At 53.5% G+C, this 20307-nt stretch overlaps 8 protein-coding genes across 8 annotated transcripts; 4 read left to right on the top strand and 4 right to left on the bottom strand.

The window, feature by feature from the left end:
• Window positions 1-67: 67 nt before the first annotated feature.
• On the bottom strand, window positions 68-1569 carry J4E86_002539 (uncharacterized protein; the record flags this gene model as incomplete). The annotated part of the gene is made up of 2 exons (XM_051443098.1): window positions 68-527; window positions 581-1569. The coding sequence occupies 2 exons, from the start codon at window positions 1567-1569 to the stop codon at window positions 68-70; spliced, it is 1449 nt and encodes a 482-aa protein (XP_051306686.1).
• An 820-nt stretch (window positions 1570-2389) lies between these two features.
• On the top strand, window positions 2390-3548 carry J4E86_002538 (uncharacterized protein; the record flags this gene model as incomplete). The annotated part of the gene is made up of 2 exons (XM_051443097.1): window positions 2390-2439; window positions 2495-3548. 2 exons carry the CDS (start codon window positions 2390-2392, stop codon window positions 3546-3548), a joined length of 1104 nt encoding a protein of 367 aa, XP_051306685.1.
• A 1495-nt stretch (window positions 3549-5043) lies between these two features.
• Window positions 5044-6824, bottom strand: J4E86_002537 (uncharacterized protein; the record flags this gene model as incomplete). The annotated part of the gene is made up of 3 exons (XM_051443096.1): window positions 5044-5461; window positions 5486-6334; window positions 6631-6824. The coding sequence occupies 3 exons, from the start codon at window positions 6822-6824 to the stop codon at window positions 5044-5046; spliced, it is 1461 nt and encodes a 486-aa protein (XP_051306684.1).
• Window positions 6825-7043: 219 nt separating this feature from the next.
• On the bottom strand, window positions 7044-8155 carry J4E86_002536 (uncharacterized protein; the record flags this gene model as incomplete). The annotated part of the gene is made up of 2 exons (XM_051443095.1): window positions 7044-7928; window positions 7991-8155. 2 exons carry the CDS (start codon window positions 8153-8155, stop codon window positions 7044-7046), a joined length of 1050 nt encoding a protein of 349 aa, XP_051306683.1.
• Window positions 8156-8989: 834 nt separating this feature from the next.
• Window positions 8990-10235, top strand: J4E86_002535 (uncharacterized protein; the record flags this gene model as incomplete). The annotated part of the gene is made up of 4 exons (XM_051443094.1): window positions 8990-9027; window positions 9089-9161; window positions 9215-9451; window positions 9501-10235. The coding sequence occupies 4 exons, from the start codon at window positions 8990-8992 to the stop codon at window positions 10233-10235; spliced, it is 1083 nt and encodes a 360-aa protein (XP_051306682.1).
• An 854-nt stretch (window positions 10236-11089) lies between these two features.
• On the top strand, window positions 11090-11712 carry J4E86_002534 (uncharacterized protein; the record flags this gene model as incomplete). Its single annotated transcript, XM_051443093.1, has 2 exons — window positions 11090-11165; window positions 11225-11712. 2 exons carry the CDS (start codon window positions 11090-11092, stop codon window positions 11710-11712), a joined length of 564 nt encoding a protein of 187 aa, XP_051306681.1.
• A 1699-nt stretch (window positions 11713-13411) lies between these two features.
• Window positions 13412-15073, top strand: J4E86_002533 (uncharacterized protein; the record flags this gene model as incomplete). Its single annotated transcript, XM_051443092.1, has 2 exons — window positions 13412-13937; window positions 14001-15073. The coding sequence occupies 2 exons, from the start codon at window positions 13412-13414 to the stop codon at window positions 15071-15073; spliced, it is 1599 nt and encodes a 532-aa protein (XP_051306680.1).
• Window positions 15074-16338: 1265 nt separating this feature from the next.
• On the bottom strand, window positions 16339-18193 carry J4E86_002532 (uncharacterized protein; the record flags this gene model as incomplete). Its single annotated transcript, XM_051443091.1, has 3 exons — window positions 16339-17687; window positions 17744-17992; window positions 18049-18193. 3 exons carry the CDS (start codon window positions 18191-18193, stop codon window positions 16339-16341), a joined length of 1743 nt encoding a protein of 580 aa, XP_051306679.1.
• Between the last annotated feature and the right edge of the window lie 2114 nt (window positions 18194-20307).

Genomic DNA, 20307 nt, shown 5'->3' with positions numbered 1-20307 from the left:
AGAACATATCATCATTGCTTACTCAACAATAACTCATTCATTGCTTCAACAGCACACTTCCACCACCCTACTCAAAAACCCTCTTCCAAACCCACAAACTCCTACTATTCGTATAATGTCTCAACCCCTCCATCCCCCACTCCATTCCCACGCCACTCTCCTTATGCCCCCCAAACGGCACTCTGGGATCAACATCAAAATGCGAATTCACCCACACACTCCCCGCTTCTAATCTCCGTGCCATGGCCTCCGCGCGCGTGATGTCTTTACTCCACACCGATGCGCCCAGCCCCGTTCTGAGCGCGTTGGCCCGATCGATGACGTCGTCTTCGTTGCTCCATTTGAGGAGTGGGACGATGGGACCGAAGGGCTCTTCTTGAACGATGCGTGAGTCTTCGGGTGGGTTGTCGATGATGGTAGGGGTGATGTAGTAGCCGGTTTGGGGGGTTGGGGTTATGGTGCCGGCGAGGGCGGGGGTCCAGTTTTGGAGGGGGATTTGGGCGTACATGTTTTGCACTTTGTCGAATCTGGGCAGCGTGTCAGTACAGCGGGTGATTGAAGAGGAGAGATATGTACTTACTGCATCTTATTTTGCAACGGCCCTACCACAACGCCTTCTTCCGTTCCGGCACCAGTCTTGATATTGCTGTTCGTAAACTCGACCATCTTATCCCGGAACCTGTCGTAGATACTCTCGTGAATGTAAATACGCTTCGTCAACATGCATATCTGGCCCGAATTGAGAAAACTCAACGTCGCGATCTTGGGTAGGCATTTATCGATATCCACGTCTTCACACACAATCGCTGCGTCGTTACCACCTAGCTCCAGCACATACCGCTTCAGCGTCTTCGCACAGGATGCTGCGACCAGCTTGCCTGTTGCTATTGAGCCTGTAAACGAGATCTTGTCGATACCAGGATGTTCTGTTATCCAAGGGCCGAGTTGGTCGTCTCCGCTGAGTACCTGTACGACGCCGGGAGGAAACACAGTCATGGCCAGCTCGCCAAGCTTGAGGTCGCAGTATGGTGTGTACGGCGATGGCTTCATGATGAACGTGTTTCCTGTAATCAGTGCTGGACCCAGTTTGCCTAGACCCAGCAGAATCGGCCAGTTCCAGGGCACGATGCCGGCGCATACGCCGATGGGTGGGTGGGTTGAGTAGATGGTCTTCTCGTCGTCTTCTTGCAGGATCTCGTCTTTGATCTCCATAGTCGCGAAGGCGCGTAACCATGTTAGGCCGCAGTCCATCTCGGTTCTAGAAAGAGACAGTGGTTTGCCTTGCTCCGAGGTGAGGAGCTGCTCCAGCTCATCGCGGTTGTGTTCTATCGTGTCGGCGTACTTGAGGAGTAGATTTGCTCGCTCGGAGAAGGGTGTATAGCTCCATGTCTTGAACACTTTGCGTGCTGCGTCGACGGCGACATCGAGATCTTCTTTTCTGGCTACTGGCACTTCGTAGAGGGGTTGGCCATTGGCTGGGTTGATGGAATGCCGCGTCTCAGGAGTTGGGACGAGCTGGTTGTTGATGACATTGCCTAGGTAGGTCTCTGTGTCGAGTTTGGAAGCCATCTGGATCCGTTCGTGCTTGAAGACCTTTCAGGACTCGGATCGACTTGCAGACAAGAATGCGCACCGCAACGGCATAGTTATACGCATATCTAGATGCGGCCAAGTTCTGATGGCTGCGGTTGAAGTGGGGTTGACATCGTACAGACGCGGGGTAAGCACCACACTACGCGCTGTCATCGTTCGCATATGCTCGGTGACTATCTGATTCGTAGAGTATATATTGTCTTTGCTTGGTGTTGGGCCATCGCGGTTCCTAGGGATTGATGACGCAGTGGGTCAGCGGCGCACGGATGCCAACATCACGACGCGGGGATGCGACGCGTCTTCGATCACGCTCCAACCACCTCATCCACTCCATCACCAAGCCATCCTGCGGCACCACCCGTCTCTACGCTGGGCAACACGCAAGGAGATGCCAGGCTCGACTTCACCGCCATGAAGATCTCGTGCGAGCCAGATGTCGGCTGAGGCATGCTTTCCCCGCCAAGCGTCATGAAACGGCTATCAAACTCATCCTCTTCCACACGACTCGACAAGACCCCTACTTCGTTCTACGATCGCCCAGCTGAGCCCAGCCGTCACTCGTTCTCTAGGGCCTGTCCGTTTCAATTAAGCTCATTGTCACCCCGCTTAAGCCTCTTCGAACAGGGCACAGAAGCTCGTACAAGCATTCAACCGCCGCAAGGTCGAACGCCAAGATGCATCTGTCACGATTGCTGAAACTGAGCTCCCCGTATTACCCGGGCTGGAAAGTAGAGATATAATGGCGATGAAGTCCGCAGTAAGGCGACAATGAATGGAACCTGACTATCTACTCAAAATGCCTTTCATGCACTCAAAAGGTGCTACTACCCTTGGACACACGTTCCGGTAAGTACCGTCATTACATTCAGATCCACCAGGCTGAACGGCTAACCAGAGGCAGAAACTTTGATCAGACGATCATCACAGTCAAAGTCGGCGGAAAAGACTACGCCGAGTCTTTCAGCTGCCACCGCGAACTCCTCCGACGATGCTCCCCATACTTCAACACATGCTTAGAGGAGAAGAGTAATTCGCCCTACGAGAAGTCGGGAACTACGCTAGACCTCGACGACACAACCCCTGATGTGTTTGACGCGTTCATGCTATGGTTATACACAGGCTTCATACCACACCATCTCATCGAGGGAGGGAAGGAGGTCCACCCTCCGACTCATGCAGTCAGTGTCAATGGCGGCGATAGCTCGAGTACCAACGGTCAGGAGGAGGGCGATGATGTGGATACTGCCTCCTGGGGCATTGCTTTAGAGACCGACGATGCGGAAGCGGACGCCCCGCCGGCCAACGCTGCCGCTGCAAGCAGCCCTGCACCCAGTGCGGAGAAAGTCCCTGGCGATGCTGAGCCCGAAAAGGCTGCCGTAGTACCGCCCCCACGAAACCCAGCTGAGAAGCCCGAGATACCCAAAGAGACGCTGTGCCCATGCTGCTCAAGACCATACAAGTGGAGAGGGCTGGAAGGCTTCTTAGAGCGCCGGTTCATATCACTCTACGTCTTCGCACACCGCTACGCCATTCCGAAGCTACGTCGCGCCGTCATCCTCGCATGGCAAACGAACGACGAGATCCTGCAAGTCATGCCCGACCACAGCAACGTCATCGCTGCCTACGAGAGCCTCCCACCAGATGCACCGCTGTGCCGATACTTCCTCGATATGTACTCCGTGTACTGGAACCCCGACCGCGACGACGAGCGCACGATAGCTTTACGCAGCCAGCTTCCGCAAGCATTCCTGTTCGAGCTGGTAACAATGTTGGCGAGGGGAGAGAGACCGAAGATGGAGAAGGAATGGTGCGAGTTCCATGAGCATGAGAGTGAGGAAGAAAAGAAGGCTTGCTTGGATGACTTGGCCAAGGATCCTGTTGCGAGCAAAGCACTCCGGCGGATCAAGGATAGTAAGGGCTGGAAGGGGCTGGTGCTCAAGAAGGGAAAGAGATGAGTCAATGACAACCAATTGCACACGCATCATGGCATGGCGTTTCGGAGTCGCATAGCATTAGCATATCCCGGTTACACAATTAGCAACACTTATTCTCATCGCATTCACACTTCCGATTTGGCGAACAGTATTCACATGTGCCTCCTCCTAAGCCGCTAACACTCGTGTTCTCCGCTTCATCAGCAAGCTGAGGAATGCGGGGAAGCAACACGAGATCTCCTGATCGCATGAGAACTTATCACAAGATGTTCAACTCAGCCATCTTTGCTATGTTTAGTCTGTGGCATTCTTCTAGCGGTCGCCTTCTGGCCGCGCAGGATGATGCAGCCAAAGCCATGGAGTCGCTGCTTCCACTCTCGCGTATGGGCTTGTTACTTGGCATCTACAGATGTCTCGCGGTACGAAACCAAGAGGTCTTATAAGACTATGGTGGCTCACAGTTACGTGTAAATACCATGTTAGCCGAGAAGACATCGTATTGGTTCGGTCATGAGCGTCGATGCGGCGTTGATGGTCGAACGCTGATACGAGAGGCATGTCTTGGTAGTGATTAAGTGGCATGAGTAGAATACGACATTGGAGAAGAACCTACACAGATGTGATCGGGTATGTCGAGTATAAGAATGCCGTCTCACTCCGCTCAGCATTACGCGACCGCATCACGTAAAGCAATACAGTAAACCAACACCCACTTCAATTGACCATCTACTCATCAAACTTGCATCACCCAAATCGCTTAACCTCATCATGAAGACATTCACCATCGCTATGATCTCTTCCCTCCTCGGCCTCACCGCCGCTCTCTCCCCACCCTACGAACCCCCCTGCGATACATGCGTCCCAACCCCCGACAAGAACAAATGCGACATCACCACCTCCTGCACCTACGTCTGGGGCCACGATAACCCCCATACACCCGGTCCGGATTATTGTGCCTGCCGCCATGGGTATCGTACGTCTCTTCCCAACCCCCACCACCGACTTTGCAGCCGCTATCCGCCACACCTCCGGTGATGACACCTACTAACACACCCAACAGGTGCGACAGGCTACGAAGCCAACGACTTGGAGGTGCAATGGCGACTACCATGGTACGGTACTCCAAATGGCGACCCGAGCCAGGAGGGTAGGGTGTTTGTGAAGCCGGGGGTGGAGTGTAATACGCTTTGCGATGATTGGTATCTTGGGAAGGATGGATGTAAGGCTGTGCAGGTGAAGAAGTGGTGTATGTAAGGATGAGAGAGAGAGATGGGTCAGTGGCCTTTGGGTTGGCACCGAAGTCGATATGACAAAGGTAGTATCGCAAATCTCGTGCGACTCCGTTCTCAAGAAGAGATGCTCAGTGTGTTTTTTTAGCAAGACGAATACCATGTGCGCTTCGGCGAAAGAACGGATAGGTGCATAGGCGTATCGATTAACACTCTTTATCCACAAACCTTACGCGCGGGTTTTGCATGGCTTCTCAAGTTTGATCTGTCGCTTCTACACTGCCATCTTACATCGATTTCAACCACATATCTCTTGCTTCATCCGCATCCCGCTCCCGCTTGCGTTGCTCTTCCTTCTGAGCAAGGATAAGGCTCTCGAGCTTGGCAAGCTTATCCTCGTCGCCCCTTATCTTTGCCTCAAGAGCTTCCTGTGCAGCCTTCTTAGCCGCCTCTTTAATTGCCTTCTCTTTCGCTATCTTGCGTTCTTGTTGATCGATAAGAAGTTGCTCTAGACGGTCGAACTTTGCTGACTCGGCTTCCCTCCTGCTCTCCTCTGCCATTTGCTTCTCAGCTTTCTCCTTCTCCATCTTGGCCTCTTGTTGAGAAATGAGGAGACTCTCGAGACGGTCGAGCATGCCCAATTCGGTTTTCCTCCTTGCCTTGCCCTCTTCTGTCTTAGCTTCATTCTGAACACCAAGAAGCTTCCTCTTGGACACAATTCGCACTCACTTGAAGCTTGCAATGTCCTCTTCTCCGTGCTCTGCATCAACGTATGAGCCCTGTTCCTGGTCTGCAGTGAAGACGGCTTTGAGTGGAAATATTGGCCCGTTGTTGGGCCGATTTCGTGACGAGGATGTGGCTTGCAGCGGAAGTTCATCATCTTGAACCGTGGTTATCCTGCGGAACCGAATCTGACATTTCATGCATTCTATCTCAGCATCGCTGGAATAGTTCGATTGGGTATGGCATCCTGGGCAGGTGGTGCTATTGCTGTCGCTACCAGCATCTTGATTGAAGATGAAACTCATGTCAATTCGCTGACCGGGTCTAAAAGCTACGTGCCACGGACGCGACAATTCGATCTCTCTTCCCGTACCGCTGGCTTGCAAGGCGTACTGCCGCCTTCTCATCTTGCTCTGGCCTGGCATGTCCTGGAAACGCAGCTCAAGTGCGGAATGGAAAGCATCCCAAGAGGTAATCCATTGCAAAGAGAAAGGTGCGACACGGCCAATGGGGTCTTCCAGCGTTATCAATTCTTCCGAAATGCCTCGCTCCAGGTACCTGGGGAGGGTTTCTTGCAAGCGGGTGATGGCATCGTAGATCGCAAAGTTGATCACCATCACACTTTGCATCTTGCCTTTGATCTCGGAGCCCAACTGACGAATCCAATCGAACTTGAGTGCTTCCGAAACCTTGGTTAACATGGAATTCCCAGCCTCGATGTTCATGTTGGCAGTTCTCATGCCATCTTTGATGTCATTAAGCGCCGCGTTTTGTGAAGTAATGGTAATATCGTCTTTTAGCCGAGCCCCATCGAGCTTGTCGTTCATTTCTTTTCGATTAACGCTTAGGAGTGCACTGTACGGTATCAGTATGGAGATATTTGACAAGTGAATCATGGCGCTCACAAATTCGCTATCGCTAACAACGTCTGGAGCGATGAAGTAGCCCTTATCACCTCCGCATAAAACTCTACTAGAGCCTCCTTTTCCCCAGTTCGCCAGCGAACTGCCATGGTCACTTCTTTGAGCTTGTTTGTACCATGGTTCTTGTCGAAGGCAGACTGGTATCTTCCAATTCGTGCTAGAAAGGCATCACCTAGATCATGACATCTCGCAACAGCTTGCTTTGACGTTTCGCAAAGAGTGCGCAACTCTGGTGTGATAAGTCCCGGTTGGATGACATATGTATTCACTGTGTCGATGACATCGTTCAGATTGTTGATAGCCTGGACAACATCGCGGTATTCAGCTTTGGACCCACGAGCCTCGTCGAGCGTCGCGATGAGATCTTTCGCCAACAAAGCAACCGAAATGATGTCGCCGACGGCACCGAACGTGATCGACATGGTGAGACGAAAAGGAGATGTTAGGGAACACCGGGTGTTGACAACGAAGGGGATATTTCTTATTCTGAAGCTGCGCCTGACCCCGCTTGAGTGAAGTCGCACAAGATGGCTGAGTCGCTAAGCCTCCACGAGGTCCAGCCAGTAACATGTCACACATACCACGCCACTTCATATCGCGACTGCCTGCCGATGCGGCACAGTTGCCAAGACCGCATCCTTCTAGTTCGACCTCACCTCACTCTGAGACGAATAACCACTCTCAGAGTCCGACTTCTTCTCATCTGTACGCACCCTGAAGCGATCGGTCTTCTCATCAGCCCAGTGCGGGCGCGTATCGAACGCGAACTGCAGAATCTCTGGACGCTGGTAGTGGCCTGCCGCATCGATCCACACCTTTACCGATCCCATGTGCGAGAAGTCAATCTCGCCCTGCACCAACTTCTCCTCTCCACCCGTGTGCGGACCAGCGATGTACGAGCAGAACGGATGGAGGACAGAAGACCAGCCGCCGCCAGCCTTTACGAGGTCTTGCTTTCCGAGGTTCTCTTCCATCCAGTCGAGGCATTGTTGGTCGACGTAATTGGAAGCAGTGATGACGAAGACTTGGGCAGTGAGGGCATGGGCCTTCATCAACGCCTCGATCTGCGCATCGGCAACGGCTTCGAAGCCGGCCATGGTGGACAATGCCGGCCAAGCACCCGCATGAATGTGCTGGTTCTGTGTGATGAGGGCCTGGCGCGCGCCGTTCATGGTATGCTCCCAACACGCGAGACCTCCGAGGTTGTACCCGAGCGACAATGGCCAGTTGCGCAATGTACTTCCGTTGCCCTGAGCCCACACCATACGCTCGACATAGGTTGGCTGGAGCTTCCGATGAACACCGAGTATAGTGCCGTCGCTATCGATAATAACTTGCGAATTAAATAGTGTATGGCCGTTGGCGACACGTTCGCACACGCCCAGATTGATGGCTACACCGGTCCTGCGACAGGCATCCTGGATGGCACTCACATCCTCCCCATTCGGCTCCACCACAACGCTCTCTTCGGCGTATTTGGCCAAAGCAGCGACCTGCTTTAGGGGTGGGTAACATTCGATCCAGTACTGTGGTAATATTAGCCTGAGCCCCAGCATACAAAGTTTGAGATAACAGCCGATGCACATACAGGATAGCCAGGAATGAAGGTCTCGGGGAACACCAAGAGCTTGACATCATCTTTGGCAGCTTGTTCGATGAGGCGGATAGTCTTCTTGATGGTGGCAGCTTTGTCCATGAAGACGGGCGCAGCGTGGGCGGCAGCCACCTTGAACTTGGTTTCCTTGGGTGCCATCTTGTCGCAGTGCGATAATCGGGGTTCCTACTCGATGAATTGAGTCAAGACTGACAGGCTGGTGAAACTGCGGAGAAGAGAGCTGTCGTGGACCCAGATTTCTTTGTTAAGGTTGCTTGCTACCTGCCAAGATCGCCGCTTCCGGTCGGTCACCGTACAACGGCGGCCGCTGCGGCACGTCGTTATCTCCCGCGTCGTGGAAAGGTCCGATTGCCCAACTGCCAGCCCTTCCCGGATTGCCAAACAATGCAACTGCACACGAAGATCGTTTGTCATCGGGCTAGTGCGCATCAGGTACCCGGCTCGTCACACCACGCGTTCTCGCAGCCAGGTGAGCCTATACAGATATGGCTAGCGTCGACTCCATTTCGCACCGAAACCGGCACTCTCCCCGAAAACACTGGCATTCACTCGTTGCACAATCGGTGCGATTACGCGGGAAACTCATCCGACTGGACATGTGATTGCACGGCCTTATGGGTTCACTGCAATAAATGCATGTCGTGACACAGAAAACCGCCGAGTGAATGGGGGTGCAAAACCCAAAAGCCTGCACGGCGATAATACAACTTGACCCTCTGCGTCAAATAATGTTGTACCATTCTCTGACACTTCGCAAACCAAACTGCGTGATTCCGACGACAACCGGCTTTTGACATGGCGTTTGATTATTTTGCAAATCCTCCTCCGGGTCTCGACTTGAACGAATCCCGCACTGCTTCTAACAATGCTATCGGCGTTGTACTTTTCGTCCTTTCTCTCGTTTTCGTGGGCTTACGCCTCTACACTCGCTTGCACGTAAAGCGTGAGCCACTGGGTCTAGATGATTACCTCATGTTTCTCGGTCTGGCGCTGAATGCGGGCAACCTAGCGTGCTGCATTGCAGGTAAAGCAGTCGATCCCGCAAGACTAATCACGGATGCTAACGTCCAGACTAGGCGGCTTCTACGGCCTTGGAAAGCACATATGGTCTTTGGGACCGTATGAGATGCGACAGATTACGATAGTGAGTTGTAACATCCAGAACCCCACAAGTATCGCAGTGCTGACCACAGTAAGATCACCTTCGCATATGTCTTCATCTACGCATGGAGTGTGTGCATCATCAAGTTCTCGATTCTGGCGCTATACCGCCGCATATTTGGCCTCTCGTACTTTGGCTATTTCTGCATCGCTCTCACTACAGGCTATCTTATCACCAACCACATCGTCCTGCCGCTCTACACGCGGCCACTGCACTATTATTGGAACCAGTGGTACGGAGATAAAGGCGTGGTCCAGGTAGACGAGGCAAAGGTGAGAATACTCCAAGACCGAGCTGCAACACCGACTGACCAAGTTGTAGTTCTATCTCGGTGTCGGCATCATCAACCTTTTCGGCGATGTGTGCATCCTTACGATACCCATAGCGAGCGTGCTTAAGCTCCACATGGGACGTACCCAGAAGGTGGCAGTCTGTCTCACGTTCCTACTTGGTAGCTTGTACGTCGCATTCCTACGTCAGTCCCTACGAAAAGGTTTCGCTAATAAGTACAGCGTCTGTTTTGCTTCGCTCTACCGCATCATCACCATTACCCACCTCGTCCAGTCGAAAGACATCAGTTGGGCAAAGAGCGACGTCTTCATCTGGTCCTCCGTAGAACCCTCCATCGGCATCATCTCCGGATGCTTACCCACCCTGCGACCGCTCATGATGAAAGTGATCAACGCACTCTCGACCCGCCTGCCATCCTCCTTCAAGTCATCGCAGCATTCCGAATCATCCGGCCCCTCGCTAAACCCTCTCGAAACGATATCCAAGAAGCGCACGCGCAAGATCAACCTTAAGGATACGTTGGGAGACACGATTAACAATGACACTCGGAGCCAGTGGGGCAAATCGCGATTGGATGAAGACGAAATGTGTCTCACGACAACGACTGTGCATGGAGAGTGCCCGGGTACTGCCCTATGCAAAGAAGGCAGTGTGACCACGAGCGAGCTCTCGCAGAGTATGAGGAGAGAAAGAGGAATTACTATGACGAAAGAATTTGCATGGGATGAGGGAACGCATGACCAAAGCCCAGACAACAAGGTCTAGACAAGTAGTAAAGCGGCCGCGCATTTCCCTTGGCTTTTGATCGTATCCGCACCAGGCAACAAACAGGACTAGGACCAATGTGAATTCTCCGCCAGCGCGCACCTTTAGGTAGTCTTGGACAAGCGGATCGACGCAATACCTCTTACGAAGCCTTCGTACCATTCCACCATCGGCAACATCTGATACCGTCCGAAGTATGTTGCGTACGAGAATGCGACGCGTTGCGGCCTCTGTAAAGTCGCTAACACGACCAAAGGGTTGGGTAGCGACCATGGCGGCAGCCTGTACTAGATCACGCGTACAGCCGACCTATCGCACGCGCTAGAGTGTCTGGCGAACTCGGGATAGGTGGTGAGAGATGGAAACGGCTTGGTAAGGAACGCGACGAATGCGACGGGACGGGACGCGTAGCTGCACGGGAAATATACTAGCGGGGCCGATCTATGAGCAAGCGCGACTGGGTAACACCCTGACAGCTCAGGTAATGCATCCACCACCTTACTTTTGATCTGGATATCCAGGGACCGTGACGTGAATTATGATAGGTGACTTCGTCCAGTCTTCGACATTCGTGCCTGCAGCCATAGTTCTGTCTCATGGCCGAATGTGGTATAGCGTTTTTGCACTCTCGTCGATCATCCCGGCATTTTTGCACGTTGCGGCCACACATCTTCCCGGCGGAGATAGTTTTCGCAGCAGCACCACCACCTTGAAGAAGCGCCACAACGAGCCTATCTTTTCGTCCGATTGCCGATTGGAAGGCAGACGACGATATGCCATGTATATAAGAGCTGCTGTAGATGTGCAGAAAATGAGAAGTCAACATCAACACGCCTCTTGGCTAAAGCGTCAACATGCAAGGCTTCAAAGACTTCGACCCTGCAAAGGACATTCGAGACCTTTCCGGAAAAGTGATCTTGGTGACTGGAGGTGAGTGTACTTGTTGCCCGTCGTTGACGTTCTTCTGACAGTCATATTAGGCACCGCAGGATTGGGAGAAGAAAGTGTGCGAGCACTGGCGGCGCACAGTCCATTGCACATCTACTTCACAGGCCGCAATGTCGCTGCAGCGAATGCACTGATCGCCGACATCAAAGCCAAGCACCCGAGGACATCTTTGAGCTTCATCAAGATGGATCTTTCGTCCCTTCGCGCAGTCAAAGAGGCCGTCGCTCGAGACTTCAAACATGACCGCCTCGATATACTGATGAACAACGCCGGTATCATTGCCAAACCGGCAGTTTTGAGTACTGATGGTTACGAGATCCAATTCGCGACGAACCACCTCGGCCATGCGATGCTCACCAGAGAGCTGATGCCCATCTTGCTCAAGACGGCCAAAGAGCCCGGTGCAGACGTCCGTGTCGTCAGCAACACCTCCGCCGGTTACGAGTTCCATCGCGCCATCAAAGGTGGTATCTCCTTCGATGAGCTTGACGCTGGAAGCACGATGTCTCGAATGATGCTAGGCGCATGAATTCGTTACGGCCAGTCCAAACTCGCAAACATCCTCTTCGCAGCGGAGCTCGCGCGTCGGCATCCTGAGCTGACGTCTGTAGCCATCCACCCTGGACTTGTCAAGACGCCCATGAATACCGAGATGGCCGGCTGGAGTAAGACATTTGTCCATGTAACGTCGCGGATGTTGGGCGAGAAGTGGCTTGAGCCACATGAGGGCGTTTTGAATCAGCTTTGGTGTGCGGCCGGAGCGGAGAAAGAAGCGTTGCGGAATGGAGGATACTACACGCCTGGGGGCGTAGACTCGACGGAGAAACTGACGGTGGAGGCTAAAGACCAAGCTCTGGCGGGAGGTTTGTGGGAGTGGACGGAGAAATTGCTCCTGAAATATTGTCGTGATTGAGTGCGTCAGTAGCGCTCTGGACGTGCGGATCATGGATCCCTTCCCAGCGCCTTTCTAGTTCAGCCCTCTTGTCCCCATCGACAATAATGACCTTCTTGTCAAAGCCTCCAGCCCACGGTTTGAAGCCCACGCGGTTCAGTTCCGACACGGTTATCTCTACTGATAGTAAGAAAAAGGCCATTCGATAGGCTAGTAGTCTCAGGGCTAGGCTCTCGTTGTTCATGATATCTTCTTTGCTCATCACAGGACGCATGTCCCGCTGTATGAATCTTCCTTGCCACCCAAAACAGTCCAACTGCACAGTACTGACATGCGGGGCTCGCTCAGGTGAAGTGGGTATAAGGAGGTTCAACCCAAGTTTCCTAATTTGGTGACCAGGGCAACAGATATCCGCTATGTATTCGACGAGACCAGTAAAGCTAGCTTTATTGAGAAGAATGTTGTGAAGCCGCTTCAAATAGAGAGCCGGCTTATCTCTGGTTTCGCGCACGTTTATGCCAATGAAAGCGATCGACTCCTTGCTTCGAGCTGGACAGCAGGTCCATGTGGGCCAGAGCTCTTTGTCGTTGACCATCATGACGTCAAGAAAGTACGCCGTCGGGCGGCGGAGACAGGTTTTGGTCTCGTGGTGCAGTTGTCTGTTCGTGAGGAGCAGTCCATAAGTAGCGTATTGCTCGGCAGATGGCAAGAGGGGTATTCGCAGGCAGTTCGAGCCCACTGAGGCCTTGCGAGGGGTGTCATCCGATGCAGGGTGTCTTGGAGGCTCGACGTGCGCACTGATGACAAATTCGAGGATTATGTCGCGAAGTTCGCGCGGTAATGATAAAAGATGGCTAGACATGATGAGATGGACTGCGTGGAGGATGGGTATGGAGGCAGAAGAGCCGGCCCCGGGGAGCATGCGCAGGGACCTGAGCTAAGCGGAGACGCTAAGCTACATCGATACAAGCCTCGGTAAGACCCCCGCAGGGCTGTTGTTCGCAGTTGCCCGTCTCTACTCACTCACTTTCGCTGCACAACACAGGAAGTTATCAGCACCTTCCGCTTGACATTGCTGCCTGGAAGCTTGTAGAAAAATGACGTCGTCAACGGAAAATTCGTTCATCACGCCCGTCGAGGCCGTCGAGTTGATGTCTTTCACTCTCATCTTCCACCTCGACGCTTCTCACCAATTTGTGTGATCCTGTCTCAGGTATTGCTCTGTTCAAAGGGTTCCGTGTACTTACAGCTCTGCGGTAGCCGACAGCCGACAGTCGCGACTGCACGCTCACCCCTAGCGACCAGCTGCCGCCGTGACCTGACAGCGTACGCCATCATGTCTCGTCTGGAAGTGCTGCCGCAGCACATCCTTCGCGACATCCTCCGCTACCTGCTACTCTCTGATCGCGTTCGTGGGCCGCCCAACCGCTATCTCGTCGAAGACTATGACTTCCAGGTCGCTGTCCTTCGCACTAACAAGGCTATCAATCAGGAAGCTACCAACATCTTCTACGAGGACAACAAGTGGATCAAACTTCGCAATGGCTATGGTACGATGATTGAAACCGCCCTGGTCAATCACGAAACACCTTACTTCAAGTTGAAGATGGATGAGTTCGACAAGCATGTTGCTGAAGTCAATGTCAATCCCAGCTTCCACCAGAAGTCGAGGTATGGTGGCAAGACGACAGTGGGATTGTTGCTCTTGCAAGACATGGCCAAGTTTGCTCGCGTTCTACGAATCCTGGACTTCGCCAACTTCATGGCTTATGACTTCAAGTTCGCACTACACAAGCCGCCCGGTACCGTCAGCACTCTGAGCAGGGAGGATCAAGAGAGGTTGATCTTACCTATGGAGAAAGGTGAGTTCTGCCATGGCGAGTTGCATATGAGACGTTTGCTAATCTAATCCACCGCTATCACAGTCAGCGGTGTAGCTTGCCGACAGCAGGTCGCCTTCACCACCTCGTTTGATGCTGTCCTTGTTGAACGCGTCAAGCAGGCAATGACTCAGGGAGTTGCATGGCTACGAGCTGCTGTCGCTGAAGTCTACGATATCGCTCTCTCCATCAAATGCATGGGTGACATGGCATTCAACATAGGCAATGGAGACATGGCATTCGCGAAGTGGGACGACACACTCAAGTTCATCGACATTACACTGGAGCACAACAACATGATGAGTACACGCCTGGAACCCGATTCCCTAGCTCAACTTCGTGCACTCGAATGCATGGTCTGCCTTGAACTAGCGATGTTCTTCTTCTCGGACATGGCCATTGACGGAATCGGCCGGAAGTACGAGCATGTACCGAAGAAGGTGGGTTATGCTGAGGACGCCAAATTGTACAACGAGCTCTTGGGGTTTGAGGCAGTTCCAGTGTCTGCTATCGCTCGCTTCTACCGCTTCTTGGGTGTCGCTGAACTGGGTCTGGATCATCCCGTCAAAGCAGCAAAGGCATTTGCTAAGTCCTACAAGATGGCGACTCTCCCCCCAACCCAGAACGGCTACAACACTGCGAGATCATGGAAAGAGCTCACAAAGGCTCAGCGCAAGTCTAGGCTAGACGCTCTTCACACTGCCCTTCCCAAGACGCCCCATACGATGCCAGCATTCCAAGCCTGGAAGGGTCCTGAAGTCCAATCAGAACATTGGGTCATGCGCGAGCTTGGCTTCAAGGGCCATATACCTTACGCGGACAAGATTACTGGCATATTTGGAATATACTTGACCACCAAAGCTCACCCCAATCTTTCACTTCCAGGACCACATACGACCCAGCTCGGGGCCGTGAAGCCTGAAGTGCTGATGAAGGTTGTCGAGAGGCATCGCAAGGAAGTGAACCAGCCAACTATACCGGGCATTGAGCTACTGATGATGTGGATAGCTCTTGGACCGAACGATATCGGTGAGGAGAGTATCCATGATGATCGAGACACTGCGAAGATGCTGGAGAAGATGTCTCTTCGTGGCCCTGGAGGTTGTCCAACTCAGTGAATGATGGTTCAGTCATGTGTGTGGCTCTATGTACGTGTTCAGTCAAGGTGAAGGGGTTCTGAGATACTGTGGTGAAAGAGGCTGTTATATTCGGCGCATGAGCTATTCTGTCTATGGACACACTCTTCTTCACTTCCACTATAGCATAACCTTATTGTCTAGATATCTCAATGACATCTTCAAATCTGACCAACACCGTCCTACCTCTCCAAACCACTTCCCTACTACCATTATCACTACTGCTATCATGACATCTGCATCCTTGAAGCGTGGAGCAGACAATGAGCTAGCCTCATCACCATCAGCCAAGCGATCGCGCAGCGAGAAGCCGACATCACCTCCGGCGTCCGCACCACGAAAGCGGTCGCCAAGGCGAAGGACTCCCCGCCCAGCTATTCGCCAACCCTCTACCTCCCCAGCGTCCCAGGTCTCCGCCTCGCTGGACGAGGCAACCACCACCTCAGAGACAGACCCCCTCCTCCACCGCATACAATCCGGTATCACCTACACCCTCTCCACCACTACCCCAGCGCAAACAACACGCTTCACCATCCCAACCACCACCAGCAAGCCCACTACGCTCGCCGCCCTGAATCTCCTCCGCACCCACGCCACACTCATAGCTTCATCACCCCTCTTCGAGATCTACGAATTGGGCATCCCGCGACCGGATTGGGTGAAGCAAGGGGGGTGGCTCGGCATTCATGATCCGCAGTGGTGGGTGGGGAGGAGTGTTGCGGAGGTGAAAGCGGGGCCTTGGGCGGATGAGCTTGAGGTTAGGAGGGTTGAGGGGAGGATGAGGGGGGTGGAGAAGGGGAGGGTGAAGAGAGCGGAGAAGGGGATGGGGAAGGGGGAGAGGGAGAGAGATGGGAAGTTGAGGGAGGGGTTAAGGAGGCAGAGGGAGGGGGTGGGTATGTGTGATTAGGGATAGGGAAAATATTGATGCAGGATGACGTATGAAAAGATGGGTCGAAAAGCATCTCAAAATTGAAGTTCAAGGATTACCACATGAGACAACACCATTTCAACGTTAAGAGCTATTGAAGGCATCACATGTAAGAAGAGCGTTGGTTGTTCAAGATTAAGAAGTAGTTTATGCTATAGTATAAACTACAGAGGTATCATTCTCCAGCCGGGCATCTATCCATTCCGTGTCTTTAGTAATATGCTATACTGTACTGCATAGCTAGAACCAAACATTACATCATTCAAAGTGACTCATTCGTGTCATCAAGACGTGAATAAAACACTACACCATTAACCATCTAGTGGACGGAAGCAGTGCGGTGGTTCTTCTCAGTGTCAACGACAATGGAACCGTTGCGCTCGATCATAGTAGAGCCGCCCTTCTGGAGGGAGCTCTCGACGAAGGTGTGGGTAGGGCGCCACTTGGCAGAGGTCCTGGGAGTGGTCTCGGCCATCATCTGGTCGACCTGCTCGAGAGACAGACCCTTGGTCTCAGGAACCAAGAAGTAGGTGTAGATGAAGGCGATGGTGCAGAGACCTCCCCAGATGAAGAAGACGGAGGACTTGAGGTTACCCTGGTCGGTACCAACCATGTAGGGGGTGATAACGGCGATGATGGTGTTCCAGAGCCAGTTGGAGGCGGTGGAGAGGGCAACACCACGCGAGCGGATGGGCAGAGGGAAGACCTCACCGATGAGGACCCAGGCACCAGGACCCCAGGTAGTGGCGAAGAAGAAGATGAAGATGGCGATGAAGGCAATCTGGGCGTTGACGGCCGAGATGTTGTTGGCGCGGGTGGTGCCGTCGGCGAGAGTGGTGGAGTTGTTGAATCCCTGAGTGACACCGATGATGGCAACCAAGAACTGGCAGATCAACATACCGAGAGCACCGAAGAGGAGGAGTGTGCGGCGACCGAACTTCTCCATTCCGTAGAAGGAAAGAGGGGTGGAGCAGACGTTGACCAGGGTGAAGACGAGCGAGATCAAGAAGGTGTTGGAGATGGCGCCAGTCGACTCCAAGAAGGGAGTGGAGTAGTAGAAGATGAAGTTGACACCAGTCCACTGTTGCATCATCTGGAGGGAGGTACCGAGGATAGTCTTGCGGAGGTTGGAGTTGGACTGGAAGAGAGAACCCTTGAAGCAGTTGGCCCAGCCAGAGATCCAGCCACCGGCGGGGATAAGCTCGCGCTCGTACTCCTCGTTGGCAATGATCTCAGCAAGCTCGAATTCAACCATGGACCTGAGCTCAGCAGCCTGGGGGTCGGTAGGGTGGACACCACGGATCTTCATCAGAGCCTTCTTGGCCTCATCGGGCTTGCCGCGCTTGACGAAGTAACGGGGGGAGTCGGGAAGGCAGGCAATACCACCACCGAGGATAAGACCCCAGGCGAACTGGATACCAATGGGGATGCGGTACTCGCCAGTGTCACCACGACCTTGGACGCCGTAGTTGACACAGGCGGCAAGTAGGAGACCAATGGTAATGCAGAACTGGTAACCAGAGACGAGCGCACCACGGACCTTCTTGGGGCAAATCTCGGACATGTAGAGAATGACAATGGCAGACTCGAAACCGACACCGATACCGGCGATGGCACGACCAGCGACAAGGAGGTCACGGCCAGTGGCAGCCATTTGCAAAACAACTCCTAAGTGGGGGTTAGTGGCTTGTTTCATAAAGTAGTGCAAGCGGGTGAGTTCGTACCGATGATGTAGATGAGACATCCCAGGACAATGGTCCACTTGCGACCAATCATGTCGGAAAGGTCACCAGCGGCGAGAGCACCGAAGAAAGTACCAGCGGAGAGAATGGAGACGATGAGCGAGGTGTTGCCAGAGCTGATCTTGCAGAGACCACCAGCAGTGTCAAGACCCTGAGGGCAGATGGGGCCCTCAACTTCCTCGATGAAGAGAGGCGAGTTGAGCACACCGTTGATGTATCCGGAATCGTAACCTGGGTATGCAGTCAGCCACTATTACTGTGGAAATTGTACAATGTTATTGTCTTACCGAAGAAGATACCACCAAAGGAGGCGAAGGCGCAGAGAAGGTAGGCCTTCCAAGTGACAGGGCACTCAGTCATGTTGACATCAGTGGTAGCTTGGATGCCCTTGGGGTTGGCGGCCTCGTCGGCCAGGTCGTTGTTGTGGCTCATGATGGGCAAGTGCGTGGGGGTTGTACGCTGAGGGAGTTGACGAAGCGCGTTGCTTGAAGCTGTGCAGGGTAGAACTCGCACGCGGCCTTGGACGAAGAATCAGAATCCGAGATGCGGGTGAGTTGAGGGTTAATAAACAGAGCTGGAGATTTGAGATCTAGTGCAGTGCGGAACAAGTGTACCGCAGAAATGGCTAGGTAACATTGCGGCGCGACTAGTAGGGGCCCGTGCTTCCCTGCTATTGGGTGCATTAGCCTGGAACCCAGTGAAGGGTGCGCGCCACCAGCTCTCTGGGGAATGGTCGCCCGCGTTTTGCCTGCTCCAGCTTCTTCTCCAGGCCCGACTGGCCCGACTAACCTGGTAATTTGACAAGTGTCGGACCGGCATTTGCACCGGCTGTGATTTGACCTTGGCAGATAGAGCACAGACGGTGGTTTTGCCTGTCTAGAACGCTTCTAGGTTTTCAGAGCCGCACGTGAGGTGCTCCCCGACCAAGGGTTCCCACTTCACTAGACTCCACCATCGTGGCCCATGGAGTCTCTCGTGGCCCATGGAGTCGGCTAACGTGTGTCTGGAGCAGACTGGTAACGACGCTAGCCCCCAATACCAGGTGCGCGGCGCCCTACACTCGGCTCCCTCCGCCTTCGACGCCTGCTTTCACACATCACGATGATGCGCTGACGATGCGCCAATGGCATGGCCTGCGCTATGCTTTTCACCACTGCAGGCCTCTTTCCCCAGACAACACCATGTGGCTGAACGCTAATGCAACGGCGGTCATGATGAATGTGAACTGCTGACGCTTGTCCGCCATGGACGCCTAACGGCCAATACGCGACTTCGCTGGCCTTCGGAGCTCCTAATTAAGCGCGCAGTGTGGCACGAGTCACTCTCATTAGCCCAACACCACCAACCCCAGCCTCCGCTCCTGTCCCGACGCTGGAAACGTCCAACCGGGGCCGCCCTTGATTAGTGCATGTGGTCACGATGCACGGTCAGGATGTCTGACCCAGCGACTGCGAGAGATCCAAATCCAGTCCCTTCGCTGCGGGAGGCAAATGTGGTAGCGATGATGGCGAGAAGGCTGTCGCTACCGAGGTGTTCGTTCACGTGGGTCGCTCGCTGTCAATCACGCGGAGGTCTCCCCATGGTTTCGATCCGACGGCCCACAACCCTGATTGGCCATGCCCTGCGCTAGTGCCTACCCCGACGAAGCTTGACGCGGAAAAGAATTCAGCCCCGACATAGCACGAATCGCCGAAGAGAAAATCTTCAGGCGCGGCATCTGAGCTCTGAGGTACATGACAAAGCGACATCGCGTACCCCGACATTCATCGTCCGCATGCTCTTCTCCACATTGTCGCCCAACGCACTGCTGCTGCTTCGCTACCATCTTTTCTCGCGTCCCCGCTGAGATGTCACCACCCCACAACTCGTACCGACTATGCAAACTTTGTGCGACAGTGGTGGCCTCAGCCGCAGCTCTCTCTATGCAGGACTACATTGTTACACGAAACACCTGTCAGACGCCGGGGTGCAATGCCTCAGTTCGTCACAATGCTCAGCTGTCATGTGCCAGCTGGCTCCTCGAGGCCTCGGGACATGAAATGGTCCCTGGATCTTGAACGTCCTCCTGTGTTTGGGTGGCATCTGTCAGGAAACTTGAGCTGGGTCTCTCAAGATGGTTGACATCGTTGGATTCAGCTCTGAACGCTTCAGGCGACTCTTGTGGTGCCATGGTGTAGTACTATGATTCCTACTAAGTCCTTGGGGCTCCGCGAGCGACTGCTGCACGTTTGCAAAACTGTGGGTATCGAAGACTGATCTTGTAGGAGTATTGGATGCTCATTTGCCTATCTTCAAGGTCGACTTAGACCCCTGCCTTGTCTCCAAAACGAGATATCGATGCAGCAAAGCTGACCAATAGGCACAAGTTCGGCGGGGTAGTCTGCATTGCTTCCCCCAGCCTTGCGCAACTATCTTATCGCCATTACATCCTACACATCCTTTATCCACTTCGCAGAAGTGAATCGATCTAGCTTCATGGCATGGCACGATGCGAGCTGCCCAGACCTGCATCTGGAGTGGGAAGACGGGCGCCCTGGGTGCCGCAC

The sequence above is a fragment of the Alternaria arbusti genome (genome assembly GCF_024043155.1).
Source record: "Alternaria arbusti strain BMP 1465 chromosome Unknown scaffold_2, whole genome shotgun sequence".
NCBI classification, from domain to species: Eukaryota; Fungi; Ascomycota; class Dothideomycetes; order Pleosporales; family Pleosporaceae; genus Alternaria; species Alternaria arbusti.
This window is presented reverse-complemented; position numbering and strand designations above follow the sequence as displayed.